Source organism: Argiope bruennichi, chromosome 6 (genome assembly GCF_947563725.1).
Source record: "Argiope bruennichi chromosome 6, qqArgBrue1.1, whole genome shotgun sequence".
Classification (NCBI taxonomy): Eukaryota; Metazoa; Arthropoda; class Arachnida; order Araneae; family Araneidae; genus Argiope; species Argiope bruennichi.
The window spans coordinates 100,451,283-100,470,478 of NC_079156.1; the positions used below are offsets into that span (position 1 = coordinate 100,451,283).

Genomic DNA, 19,196 nt, shown 5'->3' on the forward strand with positions numbered 1-19,196 from the left:
CATTTTCTAGGCTAAAAAAACAAAACAGGCTCAATTTGCCCTTTTCCCCATCATGCTCAAATTAGGCCTTTGCTGTTCTAAGCGTGAATACGCACTAAGATTTTTGCATGTCAAGATTGGAATTAGTGCTTAAATACGCGCATGATTATGTTAGTAAGACATTTTCTAGGCTAAAAAAACAAAACAGGCTCAATTTGCCCTTTTCCCCATCATGCTCAAATTAGGCCTTTGCTGTTCTAAGCGTGAATACGCACTAAGATTTTCGCATGTCAAGATTGGAATTAGTGCTTAAATACGCGCATGATTATGTTAGTAAGACATTTTCTAGGCTAAAAAAACAAAACAGGCTCAATTTGCCCTTTTCCCCATCATGCTCAAATTAGGCCTTTGCTGTTCTAAGCGTGAATACGCACTAAGATTTTCGCATGTCAAGATTGGAATTAGTGCTTAAATACGCGCATGATTATGTTAGTAAGACATTTTCTAGGCTAAAAAAACAAAACAGGCTCAATTTGCCCTTTTCCCCATCATGCTCAAATTAGGCCTTTGCTGTTCTAAGCGTGAATACGCACTAAGATTTTCGCATGTCAAGATTGGAATTAGTGCTTAAATACGCGCATGATTATGTTAGTAAGACATTTTCTAGGCTAAAAAAAAACAAAACAGGCTCAATTTGCCCTTTTCCCCATCATGCTCAAATTAGGCCTTTGCTGTTCTAAGCGTGAATACGCACTAAGATTTTTGCATGTCAAGGTTGCAACTATTGTTTAAACATACATATAATTAAGCGAGTCAGAAATCTTCTAGGCCTAAAAAACATGCTCAATTTGTCTATTTTCCATCATGCTCTAATTAAGCTTTTGCGCTTCTAAACTTGAATGCGCACTAAGATTTTCGCATGCCAAGATGGCCATTGGTGCTTAAACATGCACATGATTATGCAAATCAGGAATTTTCAAAGCTTAAAAAACATGCTTAACTTGCCATTTTCCAATCATGCACAAATTAAGCTTCTGCTATTCTCCCTTCGCACTAAAATTTTCGCATGCAACGATTGTAACTAGTGCTTAAACACGCGCATGATTACTCAAATTAGGAATTTTCAAAGCTTAAAAAACATGCTTAATTTGACCTTTCCACATCATGTTAAAATCAAGCCTTTGCTGTTTTAAGCTTGAACACCCACTAAGATTTTCGCATGCCAGGATCAGACATATTATAGGCTCTTAAAAAATTATTTCTTAATAAGAAGCCAAACGAAGAAAAGAGATGTTGAAATTTTTTATGAGGATATTCCAGTTATGCAACAAATTTCAACGGCTTAGGTTAGAAGAGGAAATGGAAGCCTACAATTATCTTTACCAATTACTTTTTTTATCAAGGTGATTGGAATATCACTGCAAAAATTTAATTGATATTCCATAAGTTTAGGTGTGATTTTTTTTAAAGCTTGCATAGCGCCCCATTTATAATGTATATCCCATGTTAATTCATTTCAGTAGAGCATCGGTTCTATTTGAATATATAATTTGTGAAATTTGTATAAATATATTAAATGTAAATTTCTGAATTGCATTTCTATATCTGTTTGCTATATGTTTTATACAGTTCTCTGAAATGACGTCATTGTATATTTTATCGTTTTAGAAACTATTACAAATATATAATGAATTGTTGAACATATTAGATAATTAAGAAAAACTGCTTATCTAATTCCGAAAAAAAAAATTGGAACTTGCACATGAAATCAGCGACAAGAGATGAAAATATTTTAAATAATTCCCTTAACTTCCAGTAAACTTTCTATAATTATTATTTAACCTTCCTTTTTGATTAAATTTTGTTCCTGTAACTATGTTCCAAACTCATGTGACAAAAATTGTAGTAAAATGTGTACAATTTTGATTTTTTTCCCTTTTAAACTATCTATTATATTGTATTATAATATTATTTTGTTACATTCTATTTTAAAGACTACGCTAAACAATCCCACAGACAAAATAGGACAAAGTTTCATAAACTAAAAGCAAGAAAAAAATACTAAAAAAAAAAAAAAAAAAAAAAGAAAGAAAGAAATTCCTGTAATTACATTTCTTTGTCATTTCAAAATCTCTTTCTTGCCCTAAATCTTCTTTTGTGTTTATAGAGAATTCGCTGACATTGCCACCTCCATGCTGGACGCTTGCTACTTGGACACACCGGACAGGGCGTTTGATGTACTGAATGAAGAGAGTCCGGGCTGGGCCTACAACACGGCGGTTGACATAGCAGCCGAAGCCCAAAACAAAAGATTCCTGTCACACATTTGTTGCCAGAAATGGCTCACGAATGAATTCTTCGGCAAGATTAAAATCAGGGAACTGTCGTGGGGTGTTTTCACTGTGCCCATCAGCATCAAAGTGAGTCCCGCTTCCTGGTTTCTTTTTAAAAACACATTCAATTTTGCAGCTAATTGCTTTTTTTAAATTCGTATAAAAAGCATACAAAGAGGAAGTATTGTAGTCATTAAAACATTCAAAAACGAGATTCGCTCAAATCTCTGTCAGTTCGAAGAACGCATTTTTAAAATTACGTCTACCTGTGAATATTATAACTGAAAAACGCTTTGAACTAGGCTGTAGAAATCTGGTATTAAATCGAATTTGTAGATTTCTGTTGAACGAAATCCATTCTGAGAAAGATTGCCTGTTCGTTAATACAAATATGCATTAACATGATAAGTACAAAAAGAAAAGGAACTAAATGGATAGATTTTGATATATATTTAACATCTAAAGTATAGATATGTATCAAATTTAGAACCGAAATCTACTTACTGCCTGTTGGCCTAATTCTAGTTCTTTTACATGCGTATGAATACGATAATACAAAAACTTAGGTAAAGAAAATTTGATTCAAAGTGTTAACATCTACAGTATAAATCTTTATAAAATTATGAACCATGTTTGTCAAGTAGTTGCCTGTTTGTCGCTCAGTGCTTTCACAAACATGTAAGTACAATAATTCAGAAACTCAATGACTTAAATATATTAAATTTGATACGTGATCTTATGGCTCTGATTTGATTATAGTTTTGCGTCAAATATTAGCTTCAATAGATCGAAGAAAAGGTGCCCAAAATGCATAGTGGTTTTTTTCGTTTTTATGTATTAATGGCATGCCAATGATCAATCACCAAAAAAAAAAAAACGGAGGATAGTTTTCTATTTCTTTTTTTAACTATTCTTTTCCAAAGGTATGCGGTTATATATGTAAGGTCGTGTTCCCAATCGAAAGAAGACTACTCGTTTGCCTTTTCCATATTTTAATAAACGAACACAGGACTACACGAACATTAAGCAAAAGAACAAAAGTATAGGGTTGGTTGCAGTTTAGTCGAACATAGCATGGCTGTTCTCCTTCAACTTCGACGCTCACACACTCTCGCTCCAAGTGTCACTCTTCTGCCGTTTGCCTCGCTTTTCCGTCTTGTCGGAACACTACTGCCATCTGCCGGTGAGGGAGGGGGAGTAGCATAGGGGCTTATACCACATATATAAATATATTTATTAAAGAATATCTGAGACAATACCATGGAGGCCACTCCCGTTGGTTAAAGAGTAGATAATACGTAGAAATTAATCATGAGTGCATTGTTACCATATGATTGATTGTTCATTTTGGTATATACACTTGGAATGTTACATTTATAAAAAAAATATGAACGGGAGGAAATGACTACTACTACTAGATCTACTAGAAACGAATCGATTAAACTAATTCATTAATATAACTGGCTACTGTAAGTAAAAATTGATGAATATCACGCTTGAATAAAATGAAATGCTATTCTGTAAATATGGAATTATTGACCAAGTTTGGTTTTCTCATATTCCTAGAATCAGTTTAATTTTTACATAGAAGTATGCTTAGTCATGAAGAACCAGAATGCAAACTTTTGGTAAATTTATATCTTAACTTAAGACAGATGAATGTAACGAGTTTAGAAATTACAGTGACAAATTCAGATAGATAAGCGGAACGAAAATTTTAATAGAACTAAATGCTGTAAACTACATTTATTCAGCGAAAATGGCAAAAATTCGTTTGGAATACGTGCTACAAAATTTAAATATAGAAAAGTTCAAAATTACTTTATATGTAATTTGTAAATAATTATGTCATTTGTTGCAAATATTTTACAGTTGTTTATTTTTAATATATCTTCAAAGAAATTTAGACGTGTTTGCAAATTCATTTAAGACATTTTTTTTTCTAAATCCGTAATTAAATTAAATATTTTAGCTGAAATGGTTCCCTCATTACATGTCTTTTTTATTGACACCATGGCTTGGTCCGTTCTGAAAGCAAGCATAATCAGTGTTGAAATATTGAAAAGCTTGTATATTCATAAAAGCAAGCCTTCTAAAAGATAGAAGTGCTTGCCTTAAGTTTACGTTATTTATTCTGAAAGGGTAGAAGAGCGCTATGGATACTTGAGCCTAGAGAAGAAAAAGTGTAATTGAAGCTTGAATATATTAGATTAGTGCATTTTAAACACTATGAAAATACAGATTGCTTTTAGTTTTATGCATTTTCTGTAATTTGAAAAGTAATAAATATTGTAGAACATATTGAAAAATGATACATTTATTGAAAAGAAAACGAAACATTACAATTCTTAGGTCATATGAAATTGATGATATCCACTTTTTGATAGTTTACTTCTGATAATATATCTTGTCTTTTAAAGCATTCACAGCTGATCAAAGAACTTAAACACGCTTACCAGTTATGCAATGAGAATAATGTTTCCATACAGTTTAGTGAAGAGGACATTTCCATACAATTAGATGAAAAATTCAATATATAAGATTGCATTTGTATTAGATGAATAGCATTAATATTAGATGAAAAATTCAATATATAAGATTGCATTTGTATTAGATGAATTGCATTAATATTAGATGAAAAATTCAATATATAAGATTGCATTTGTATTAGATGAATTGCATTAATATTAGATGAAAAATTCAATATATAAGATTGCATTTGTATTAGATGAATTGCATTAATATTAGATGAAAAATTCAATATATAAGATTGCATTTGTATTAGATGAATTGCATTAATATTAGATGAAAAATTCAATATATAAGATTGCATTTGTATTAGATGAATTGCATTAATATTAGATGAAAAATTCAATATATAAGATTGCATTTGTATTAGATGAATTGCATTAATATTAGATGAAAAATTCAATATATAAGATTGCATTTGTATTAGATGAATTGCATTAATATTAGATGAAAAATTCAATATATAAGATTGCATTTGTATTAGATGAATTGCATTAATATTAGATGAAAAATTCAATATATAAGATTGCATTTGTATTAGATGAATTGCATTAATATTAGATGAAAAATTCAATATATAAGATTGCATTTGTATTAGATGAATTGCATTAATATTAGATGAAAAATTCAATATATAAGATTGCATTTGTATTAGATGAATTGCATTAATATTAGATGAAAAATTCAATATATAAGATTGCATTTGTATTAGATGAATTGCATTAATATTAGATGAAAAATTCAATATATAAGATTGCATTTGTATTAGATGAATTGCATTAATATTAGATGAAAAATTCAATATATAAGATTGCATTTGTATTAGATAAATTGCATTAATATTAGATGAAAAATTCAATATATAAGATTGCATTTGTATTAGATGAATTGCATTAATATTAGATGAAAAATTCAATATATAAGATTGCATTTGTATTAGATGAATTGCATTAATATTAGATGAAAAATTCAATATATAAGATTGCATTTGTATTAGATGAATTGCATTAATATTAGATGAAAAATTCAATATATAAGATTGCATTTGAACTGTATCCACAACTGAGAGTTTGAAGCCCAATTTTACTAAAGAGTTCTTTCCGAATGAAGATTTGAGAGTACATATTTTTAAAAAAGGCAATTTTTACAGTTTTTAAATGAAAATTCCTTTCCCATTTAGAAGTTTTAAAACTATTGATTAATTTAATATAAAGGTTGAATACTGTTTCATATCTTTTGAAACCCTACATTCCATACCCTTTGTTATGACGTTATGACTGTTAAAAGAGCATAATAAGAATTTAAAAACCATTTTAGGTCCTGCTGTGCGCATTTTTAATATTTCCAATGTATGCTTGGACTATATTTCAAACCAAAGAATGCATTTCAACTGAAGAGGATAAAGATATGGTTGGTAAGTAATAAAAAAAATTCTTGTTCGTTTTCAAATTCAAATTTGGATGTTTTTTTGCGCATGACTTCTTAATAGTGTTTGCCGTGCTATTGAAAAACTTTTATTAGTATATCCAACAATTCCTAATTAAAGGACACTTTCCCATTTGTGTATGGATTTCTCGGCATCATTCTTTTGGGTGATCAATTCAAATGAAACATGCCTTGTTTTTAACTGTCTCTAAATTTTTTAAAAAGTTGTAAAAAATATTAATAAGAAATATCACTTAACAAAAATTTTATTAATTGAGCATTTCTTATAGATGAATTATTATAGAAAGATTGCGTGATAATGTGGATATTTTGCTCTCAACTTTCACTTAAACAATTCTGGCGTCTATCGTTCTTAAGTTTATCAGTAATATTAACTCTGCAAACTCCATCTTTGTGGTACTTCAAAAAGTTTTTAATAAAATGTTCAGAACAGCCACAAATGTTTCATTCTGTAACATATCAAAGAAGTGTTTTTACACCGTGTTTGAATTTTCTTTCTATTCTTTGGCTAAAGAAATAATAATTAATAACAAAGAAGATAGACATCCTTTAAAGTAGAAAGCCTCATATTGTCTTCAAAGTCAAATATACCATGGTCCCAACGTCTTCATCAGATAATACAATAGATATTTATTATGCACCTAAAACTGAATTTTAAGGCCCATTTCTATAGCTTCTGCATCTACTTTCAATGTTAAGCTACTTCAATCAGATGAAAGATAATCTCAATTTTAATAGAAAATAAGAACAATAAATTGATACAGATAAATTGTTACAGAATTACCTATTAAAAACTGCTTATTAAATCTGATATTGAGAAGATATTAATTCATCTGCTTAAAAATAGGTAATTTGTTAATTGTTAAATTGATTTTTAAGATAAGATTTTCCTAATTAAAGTGTTTAAAACCATTAAATGACAGAGTATTCTCTTTTGCAGATTTTGAGTCTGAGACAGAAAGCGATGATAAAAATCTCATCAAGGAACCACCACCTGAAAAAATTCTGTGAGTTGAAAATTTTTCATTATGACGCAAATTTTCAAAAAATTATTTGAAATTATTTGATTTTATTAAAAATATTATTTGAAATTATTTGATGATTAGTAGACTAATATTTAGATAAGGCTAATATTAAGATAAGACTCATATGACTAGACTAATAGACTAATAATGACTTTCCATAAGTTTGGTATGTCGAAATAAATCATCTTGAATAATATATATAAACAAATTTCAATAAATAAATGGTTCGATTATAAATGTAAAAGGAATTCGTTCGCTCTATCTAATTTATAAGCTACTTTTAACTAAGATAACTTTAATTTTATATTTACCTCAAAATTAGAAGATGATCTTGAAAACAATTATGTTAACTATAATAATGCTTCAATATACAGTTATATAAGTAATAATTATATGAATAATAAATATATATTAATATTGATTTTTTTTTATTTTACTACAAAAATACAATACTGGATAAACTTTTTTTACAAAATGAGAACAATAAGACGACTATTAGCTTAATATATCAACCCCCACTTTATAGAAGAGCACTACAAATCTCCAATACTTTCTCTTTTTCTCTCTGCACAATTTTAAATGATATATATTTCAAAGAAATAAAGAGTCGCATCTTAAATATTTACCGCAAAATAGGTTTCAAGGCAGTCTTGCAGAGTGAATCAATATCTCTTTAATCTTTTGAAGATTGCACAAGCAGGCATCAAATTTTACCATTTTGGCAGTCTTTCAAGTGTAGAACTGGAGAATAGGGTGGAACGAAAAAATCAGTTTTTGATTTTTAATTTGTAGTAGCGCGGAAAAGTTGCCTTTTAATGTAGATAAAATAAATTATAAATATGAAAAATATTGGAGTAGGCCTTGAGGTACCGTAGAGTTTCATATAATTGAAATTTTTGCTGCATTTTAAAGTGTTTTTTTAATTATTATTATTATTATATGAAATAATCAACTTTTGATTTTTAATTTGTAATAGCGCAGAAAAGTTTCCTTTTGGTATAAATAAGACAAATGAAAATTATAAAAAACATTTTAGAGTATAGCTTCAGGTGCCGCAAGGAAGTTAAAATTTCATGAAAAACACACTTTTTGGAACTTTTTAGGGATTTTTGCGTGCTGCGATTATTAAATAAAAAGTTTTCATTAGGCATTATCATATGAATAAAAGTATAAAAACAGTTTTACTATTGCACTCGCATGGCACTGGGTCGTCGCCGGAGCGGTTGCTATTGAGGTAAGGTGGAGATTTGTCTGCGTCCGGTGACAAGGACACAGCTGGTTTCAAATCAGTAGCTTTGCAGAATTCAGTTGAGTTGACATCTCCCCTCCGTCTATTGTGTAACTGATTTGTTAGTTTACGCTTGTGTGCTTTGCTGTGAATAAAAAGGGATCAGTCTAAATTAGTGAAGACCGGAAAAATATCGGAGTGCTCTAATTAGTGAATGAAAAATTTAGTGATTTGCTTAAAGTTGAAATATTACTGACGAATCTAAAATCCAGTGTACTGTTATATTAGACATAACCTCAAAAATGCTTCAGAGAAGCCTTCTGTAAGCGAAATATGTGACACTATAATTCCCATAATAGAACAAATATGGTCAAGAGCTTCTATTCCCGTTGCTTTTGGCAAAAGAATTTCACAGATGATTAAAGCTTATCATGCTAAATACAAGAATTTATTAAAGTCTAAAAGCAGACAATGTTCAGATAAGCTTAATTTCACCCTCACAGAATTAGAGAAGAAGCTAGACGTTTATTTGATATTGCTGACTTGTATTTAAAAAAAGTGCCTGTTATGGAATAAAAGGTTCTAAACGATCAATGCTCTAATAGGAAAATGGTTATAGGTAATATTGATGTTGCTATCAAAAGTGATTTTGAGGCAGAAAGAAGTTTCTATTAAACTTAACTAAAGTTTAATAGAGAACGGGCAGAAAATACTATTGCATCAGAAACGATTACAAAACAATGGCAATGCTGAAGAACAACAGTGTCCTTTACAAAAAGAGGCAAGCCAACCAGATCCATCAAACAGGCAAGAAGAGATAAAATTACCAAGTATTTGTGCGGTTTAATATTAAAACTTTTTACAGAAGGCATCTGAAGACGAACCAAATAGTATAGGGGACAATTATCGACTTTCCCTGGCTTCCTTGTCGCATGCAAGAAGTGAAAAGAGCTGTTGATACTGGTGTCCGAATCGGCTCAAAATATCTGGGATTCAATCGCCAGATAAGGATATATAAGAGGAAAAATTGACTCACGTGTGAATATGACAAAATTTAATTAAAAAAGCAGTTTAATGTGGCGATGAAGTAGAAACAAACATTTTGCAGCTGTAACATTTGTAATCATTAAGGATACAGAAGTAACAAAATCAACATTGGACATAAAAATATTTTTTTATTATTATACTTTGTAATTAATAATTTTTTTCAATTTTAATATATATGTATTTAAAATCATCTTTTGTTACATTATATGAACGAAAAATTCATAAAAATATTTTATCAAAGTTTTTTTCAAATAATTTTTCAATTTTTTAACAAACATTAAGCTCTTTTCGGTACCTCGAAATATTGTTGTATTGCAACCAGAATTTTTAAAAATTCTTTTTGAACCTAAAAGCTAACTTTTCACCACTATTGCCAAACTAAAATCTAAGAAAATATTTTAAAGGATTTTTTTTAAAAAAATTCAATTTTTGAAATAAATTTTAAGCTTTTTTACGACACCTCAAAATAATGTAATATTGCAACCAAATTTTTAAATATTGTTTTTGAACCTAAAAGGCAACTTTTCCGCACTATTATCAAACTAATATATATATATATATATATATATATATATATATATATATATATATATATATATATATATATATATATATATATATATATATATATATATATATATAAAAGGGCCATTTTTGTTTCACCCTACTGGAGAACCTATGCAGTATATTACCGCTTGTTCCCTTGCCGCCTTCTTTCATCTGAAAAAACACAGCACCAGATCTAGAATATATCTAGTGGGCAAGAATTTTTGCTAACAGTCTTTCTAAGACAAGTATCTAAATGCTTATAATAAAATGCTTATGGCGTTTATTTGTGAACATGAAGAACTCCTCCGCAGCAACCTCAATGTCAGATACCACTTTCTCGCCTTCATTAGAAGCCTTCATTAAAAGTGAATCCTATAAGATCACTTGTTCCATTCGTTAAATACTAAATGATACTTTGAGAAACTGTCCCTTTTACGTTTGATTGTTTTTTTATCTACATATTCTCATTTTTAGTCCTCTATTCGGAAATGTTGCACATTCATGTGAACTTTCCCTTGAATTTTTCAACATCCAAGTATACGAAATGTTTTTTTTTCCTTAAATATTATTCAGCATTTATTCCAGTACTTTGTCCCTGGTTGTCGTATTGTTTTTCTATGTGCTTTTTTTCATTATTTTTTTTATCCAATGTCTTTTTGAATTTTATTTTTTATAATTAGTTCAGTTCAAATTTTATATTTAGGCTTATTTTATAACAAAGATTCGCCCTTTGCCCTGAACTTTAGCCCTATAAATTATTGTATAATTATTGCCCTATAAATTATTATTGCATTTACCTATTATATGAAATAGGTATAAGCTAAAAAATATTTACCTTTCTTTTCCCTGCATTTTTAAAAGTCATTAATGAACTAAAATATCTACTTAATTTAATTAAAAACAATAATTCAAAAGTCATTAATAACAACATTCTAAATATATATATCCTCCCAAAAGAAAAAAGTGGTCTGTTCAACGCACATGGAACGTCGTCAAATGGAACCCCTCGACTTTCCGTCGCTACGTCATTCACCACCCCCCGCTGTGGAAAATGATCTACCTCATGTGGAGCGCGCCCATTACCAAGTTCTGGACATTCCAGGTAAATCGAACGATACATTCTTTTGAATAATTATCCTATCATTTCTATGAGCCTGTTTGGTCATTCGTCACATCTGCCATGTAAATGTAGGCAGAAATATTTCGTTTCTCTTTTGGTTGTCAATAGTAACGGAGGAGTGTCGAAAGCTTTCATGAAAATGAAATATTATTTGCTTTCATATGAATGAAGAGTTCACTTTCGTCATAAAAATTGTAGTATTTAAATGACTAGATTCTACCATTTCAAGCGTTATGACTAATGGTTATGGAGATTATAACAAAGATATACGTTAAATTTAATGAACTTAACCGACAACGTTGTCTTTCTTCAATATTTTCGAATAGTTATAATTTGTGACACATCTTGTATTAAAACTCATCGTTTAAAAAGGGAATTCAACATAAATTTTGAAGTTAGTATAGGAGGGAGAGTCAAAAAGTTAAAGGATATTTGAGAAAAGTTGCATTTGTTTTAATGATAGAAAACTGAAACATACATTATTTTTCTGTATAACAGACTGAACTTTAATGCAATTTTTCTAATAATTCACGTTTTTTTTTGGTTCCACGGAAAAAAAAGCTTTTCTGTGTGTCTGTAACCAATTTTGCAATGCATTAATGTCTTTTTCATAGGTTGCAAATCTTCTTCCTCTTAGCTCTTTCTTCGGTGTTCAGAAAATATAAAAATTACTTGGAGCCAGATGAGGACTGTAAGGCGGGTGTTCCAGCACTAAGGAATTTCAACTCCTTTATTGGTTCTACCAGCCGTTGCACAGAATGTTGTCGAGTGTTATCTTGCTGCAGGATAACACTTTTTCGCAGTTTTCCACGCCGTATTGATTCGTCTGCTTTACTTCACCATACCCTCAACGACTTTCAAATTTTCCTCAGTGGTTGATATTGATGACTTGCTTGATCTTTCGTCGTCACATAGAGAAGTTCTTCCCTGTTTGAAGCGCTCTATCCATTCGTAGATCTTGCTTCGCGGTAAACAGCTGTCACCATGCTGCGCTTACATTCGACGAATAATTTCCGCAAGTTTAACACTTTCTGCAAACAAAAAACGAATCATTGCTCTCTTTTCGTACTTGGTGCAGATTGACAATGGAGCTGCCATATTTAACAATATGCCACATTCCAACGACTAACGCAGGAATAAGAGTGACACGTGACATAAAAGTGTTACCGACAACATTAATTCCACACTGGATATTAGCAGCGTTATCAAACCTTGGAAAAAAGAAATTGCAAAAATCTCTTTACTTTTTGACTTTTCCTTATACATTTGTAGGGTATACATTTATTTATTTGGTCAAAAAGTTCATACAGATAAAAAAAAATATTATATAATGAACAGATACTAAAATTCATACTTTCAACTTATTTAATATTTGAATTGTCATTTCATGTTTACATGGAAAAGACAGGCCCAGAAAAAAATCAATCGAATAACAAATTTAAGTTAATTGACGCAAATTTAAGTTAGCTCTGTAATGGAAATTTTGAATTGCAATTTTTCCACTCTATTACAAATTAAAATCCACTCTATTAAATTTTTCCACTCTATTACATGATTTTTTTGTTCCACCCTAATGTACAGCACGACTTTACTATCGATCAATTTCTGCTACCATAAATAGCTTTCGTCGCTGAACGCGCACCTCCTAGCGCTTTTTATATCCCTTTCGATGAGCTATAGCTGCAGTTGTTCTGAAGCATTCTTAAGTGTCCACTTTTCATTTGGACCCTTATAATTTCATGTTAACGCTATCTGAGATTATTAGCGGACTCTAGTTGATATGTTTGATCAGTTCCCTATTGTCTGCAAAAGTGAAATAGGTTAATATGAAAATGGCAGTCTCTGGTCTTCTCCTTTCTGGAATAGAATTATAATTCTTATTTTGAAGAATACGGAAAGCAGCTTAATTACAGGCATTTATTAAAGAAGGGTGGGAAAATATTATGGCAATTATTCCATTGCCGACAGGAAGATGATAATATCTGGCCTTTTCTTTCTTATAGGAATAGAATTGTTTTTTCTGATTTCAAGGAATCTGAGAAGCAACTTAATTACAGATATTTATTAATGAGGGTTAAAAGATACTATGGAAGCGGTTGTGAATTATTTTGATTTGTAGGTTATTAATCCCATTTATAGCGGGACAGGCGGTATTCTATTCTTGACAAATAGACGATCAAATAGCAAAGTCCAAAAATTTAGGTTATAATGGAGAGCAACTGAAGATGAGAAAATCTAATCCAAGTTCGACAAAGCACGACAAAGTTCGACAAAGCATAGTATCGCGGATTACTATGAATAAAATGAGGAGAAAACAAACAGAATTTGATAAATCCAACAATGTGTGAAATGCAATTCTCGATAAAATCCATATATTAATATGAATAATGTTACCAAATCTATTTTTTTTATTGTAGTTCTTATTCATTTTTCAATTGTAACCCTTCTTTTCACGAAATGAAAAACGGAAGTACATTAAAAAGGCAATCGATTTTAAAATATTACAGCTGTTCCATTATAAACTTCCTGTTATTTCAGTTGCCAGTGGCGACGCATTGTTGATATTTCAACAAGTAATATCATCATTTCAGGTGTTTTCGTACACACATAAATGTATTATTTGTATTCAAACAATCGAGGCTTATGTGTAAACAATTTTGAAATCTGTTTCTTGGTAGTATTAGGCTTTTCTTTAAAAAAAATACCAAAGTGCGAAACTCAATTGTGATTATTGGTTCCTAAGAGTAATTCATTTTCCTAGAGAATGTTAGATCTCAAATGCGTGTGCTTCATAGATGAAATATCGATAAAATCTTGGAGATATATTATTGACAAAAGTACAATAACATTATTATTTCCCCTGTGTGGTAAATTAGGATAAGGAATAGTAAAATAAAACATTTCAGTTCGAAAAAGTACTTTCATAACACATAAAATACTTTTCATAAATTAATTAACATACAAAAAAGCAAATGATTGAAATATGTGAAAACAAATCACTATATTTTTCGAATTTGAGTAAAACTTATATAATGGTTAATTTAAATTTATAATTTGTGCAATTATATATATATGCTCACAAAAGTAATTTATTAATTTGAAAGTAGTCCAAGTAAATGGAAACAAATGGTTTTTAAATTTACTAATGGGATCTCAAATTCAAAAAATGACATGTGAAAGAAAGGCTCTTTGCGTAACCCATAACACAAAAGCGTGGAATTTGGAGTGAAATATTATGAAACTCATGAAAGAAATTATGTTCCAAAGATCGATCATTCATCAACAGGGAAGAGTATTGGTATTTGCTTTTCATTTGATATTTTCCTGACCAACTCTAGTTACTTGCTATGAATAGAAATGAACCTTCCAACATGGCTATATTATCAAAAAAATATTCAAAAATTTTAATTTTTAAGTTAAAAAAAGATATAGAACTATATAAAAAGAAAAGTAAAAATGCATTAAAAACAGCATAAATACTCTTATATAAAAATGACATACCTCTTCATACGATCAGCACTATGTCAGATTAGGTAAAAGAACCAAAAATGCAGCGATTAGGGAATTTAAATTCAGGGAATACTCGAAAAAATGTGAAAAAAATACAGGAATGTTGTCACATATGAAAGAGAAGTGCTTCATATGTGGTTGACGGGACTATGATTTCATTAAATAATCAAATTGCATCTCTCTTTTATATAATCTAAAACTTTACGTATTTTTCTTTCCATTAAAGATTCTGTTTAAGAATTAATAGAATAACAAATTATTCACAATGACAATATTTTTTTCAGATGTTCTATATAGTCTACTTAGCGTTCTTCAGCATAGCGGTCCTCTGGCCATCATGTGGAAATTACATCCTGGATATCATAGTTTGCTGTTGGACGTCTCTTCTCGCTCTCGAATCTGTTCATCCAGCTGTCCGAATGAGAAAAGTAAAATTTTACGTCTTTTAAACTTTGTCAATACTCTCATTTTATGTATATTGTTGTAAGTAGGGATTGCAATACCGGTATACCGGGATACCGAATACCGGTATTTTGAACCATTTGTACAATTTTGTAATACCGGTATTCACAAGTTTAAATACCGTGTTTTCGGTATTTACTAGAAATTTCTAAAATTGTCTCCACTTTATGTTCCGGGATCGCCACCATAGCAAAATAGTACACGTTTTTGTTTTTATGTCACCCTAACGGGCGAAATTAATTAGCTAATTAACAGCTTAATTAATTGCTTAAATCTAAATTAGTGAAACATGGATTATCCCTGAAGGAAGATATTGTATCCATAACGACTGATGGAGCAACAATTATGAAAAAAGTTGGAAAGTTGATTGGTGCAAATCAGCAATTGTGCTATGCTCATGGAATTCAACTAGGAATAATGGATGCATTATACTAAAAAAATAAAGAACAGAACAATCCAAATACTGTGGATATAGAAACTTCGGATTAACTACTTTGAAGAGAGTAAGAGTGTGAGTGATATTGACAATGAAGATAATGACAATGTAATTGTTGAAGAAGATATTGCTAATGAGGATGAAATATTTACCCATCAAAAATTGCTTCCTATAATTTTTAAAGTTCGAAAAATTGTTAAGATATTTAAACGTTCCCCTACAAAAAATGCCATATTACAAAAATATATAGTAACTGAATATATGTTAATATTAGATTCTAAAACACATTGGAACAGTTTATTCCTAATGATGGAACGATATTTGAAACTGGGAAATCCAACCCAAAAAGCAATAATCGACTTAAAACTGTAAATTAATTTTTCAGATGGTGAATTCGATTTAATATCCAGAACTGTATCAGCTCTACTTCCAATAAAACTGGTTGTTGAGTTATTATGTCGGGGACATTCTTATTTATTAACAGCTAATGCAACAATAAATTTCATGTTGCAGTCACTGAAAGAACAGCACACATCGCTATCTGAAGAATTAATTATATATTACATTGAAAAATCGCACAGAAGAAAGGCATACCGAAATAAAAAATGTCTTACGGTATTTACATAATTATCATGATTTTAGAAATAAAAAAACAATTAATTAAAAGAGACTGACCAATTCAAATCTGATCAAGTTTATAGTAAATTTTCTTAAAATTTTTTACACACAAACCTATCCACATTCAGAAGAATTCGGTTCAATTATCGAAGATTATGATGATACTACTGTCTATAGGGAAAAGGAATTGCCTCTTGAACAAAAATTAGAATTGGCGATAAATAAAAAAAATTTCAACGAACCGAAATACAGTACAGAAATCAGCTATATCCAAAACCATCCTGACGAGAAATCGATTTATTTGAAGATGAGTGATTTAGAGGTAAATGCTTGGAAAAAGTATATCGCACATTGCTAAAAGTACCACCAACTAGAGTAGATGCCAACTAGCATTTTCGACTGCTGGTAATTTTTGCACAAAATTACTTTTCAGGCTTAATGACAGTACAATTGATGCATTAAGTTTTTTAAGATCACTTTTCAAAAATTTGTAATAGTACCAGATATTGAATAGTGATATTTACACTTTTTTGTAATTTAAATAAATAAGATGTTCCTTTATTTTTTTGTGATTCTTTATATACTGTTATAACAGTGGTTCTTAACCTTTTTAAGCCGCGACCCAAATTTGAGAAATATTTGAGAAAAAGTCATAATTTTTCATTGCTTTATTTTAGATCGTATTTTTAAAAAATCTTCAATCCTACGATGATGATTTTTTTTAACTTACAAATTTTTTATTTATTTTTTTAATAATAAAGATAAACAAAAGTACTTTTCGATCCAAGGAAAATTTAATTAATAATCAAGTGTTTTTAATAATTTTTATTGACCAAATTAAAATATATTTATAACTTTTTGAAAATAATTGACATTTTAACTTATTCCTAAAAAAAAAAAAAGAAATATCAATACATATGTTAAGTCTTTTAAATTTTAAATGCAAGTCATACAGTTTTAATGAGAACCTTGTGCTTGAATACATTTTGAAAGGTCTTCAAACCTCGGTTGAATGCTTGTCAAGGAACACCTTATATCTATTTCAGGATTTCTCCATTTAATTCTCACTGTTATTATCATCACACGTACTTTTTTTGCTCTCGCATTTTAATCAGCTGATATTTTTTGATCTTGTTAATCGCATTCATTTTCGATTGTTGATATTTATTCAAGTCGTCATTTCTAAAATGTCTGAAATTTGCTGTATTACTAACTTTTTTGGTTCGACTCAGCGTGACCCAAGAAATATGCTTCGCGACCCAATTTTGGGTCGCGACCCATAGGTTAAGAACCGCTGTGTTATAATATATAGGTTACAAATTATTTTTTTGTGTTATTTACACTCTATAATAAAACTAGCAAATAAAACAAAGAAACACTTGTGTTTACTTTTTTTTCTTTCTAAAATTGTAATAATGGTATTAAAACCGGTATCCCGGTATTAAGATTTAAAAAATACCGAATACCGGTATTGAAATTTTGGTCCGATATTGCAATTCCTAGTTGTGAGGGATTTATTTATGTGTATTGTTAAGAGGGATAATATTATTTTTTAAAAAATTTACCTAGATGTATAAAACGCTAACATCGTGACAAAGAAATCGCTCTCGCTACTTATTTTCGAATGGCAACAATCAAATGTAAACAAATCACCATACTTATTTCAGACTGCTTCAATGATCGTTTTTACAGCTGTATTGAGTAACACTTTGCTTAGATAATTAGAGGAGGTGCAAAATATTACTAGAAACGTTCTGGGGAGGATTTGCGGTGTCACCAAAAAGTCTATTCAGTCAGAGGAAAGAAGATACAAAAGAAATTCTTAAGTAGGCTTCAAACAGAAAGATGAATCGAGTGCAAAATCATATCGCTATGACTTAATTATGAAAATTGATGTTCATATCTTCCAAAATAGTTTGCAAACAAATTACAAAAATTTTCTTTCTATTATCTTAAGACTTTCAAAAATTACTTTTTAGAGATATCAATATCATTTATGTTTAATTTTCCCCTTTATTTTAATAACATTTTAATTTAATTTTCCCTTTTATTTTAATAACATTTTAATTTAATTTTCCCCTTTATTTTAATAACATTTTAATTTAATTTTAGGCATATTTGATTTGGTACAATGTTTTTAAATGCTACGATGGAATCAAAACTTTTCCATCAAAACATTCAATTGTGTGTTTTTGCCAATTATTAACTCCGCGGTAAGATTTTCCCTTTTCACTTCCGCTTTCATTTCATAATATATATAACTTTTTAATTTGTAGTTAACTGATTCAATTAAATTCACGTTTTCAAGTTGTATCAAATAACAAGGTGAATGCATATATATATATATATATATATATATATATATATATATATATATATATTCTCTGTGGTGTTCTATAACTAATTTATACCCTTTCATTACTAAGAAACAAGAAGATTACTACAGAAGGATCCAAAATAAACCTCGCAGCAAATCAATAGTTCATTTAGATAATCACGTTTTCTTAAATTTATAATTCTCCACTTTATTTGTGCCTTTGTTTTCATTAATAATATCAAACTGACTGGATCCAAGATCAGTGATTAGATTGATTATTATTAATCTCATTTATGGATGCCAATGTTTAATTTTATTTCAGATCTTTTTTATTGGTCTATTCTTTTTTTCTTTTGATAGTTTAAACTTGTAGATATTTTGAGAAAATCATAGATGGCAATTAATTAGTATTCTTTTCTTTATAATATATCCAACATCTCTAATTTGTACAAATATTAAAAATACCATTCTTGGATGCCAATGTATTCTTTTATTTCAGATCTTTTTTTTTTCTTTTGACAATTTAAATGTGTAAATATTTTGAGAAAATCATAGATAACAATTAATTAATATTCCTTTCTTTACAATATATCCAAC

The 19,196-nt window shown here is 29.4% G+C and overlaps 1 protein-coding gene across 1 annotated transcript in view; it reads left to right on the forward strand.

The window, feature by feature from the left end:
* The window catches only part of LOC129972112 (transient receptor potential cation channel subfamily M member 2-like), a 141,613-nt gene that overhangs the window by 95,218 nt on the left and 27,199 nt on the right, over positions 1-19,196 (forward strand). Inside the window, exons 13-17 of the mRNA XM_056086102.1 lie at positions 2,147-2,399; positions 6,159-6,255; positions 7,228-7,294; positions 11,094-11,238; positions 15,051-15,194. Coding sequence (XP_055942077.1) covers positions 2,147-2,399; positions 6,159-6,255; positions 7,228-7,294; positions 11,094-11,238; positions 15,051-15,194 — 706 coding nt within the window. The remainder of the gene's footprint in view (positions 1-2,146; positions 2,400-6,158; positions 6,256-7,227; positions 7,295-11,093; positions 11,239-15,050; positions 15,195-19,196) is intronic.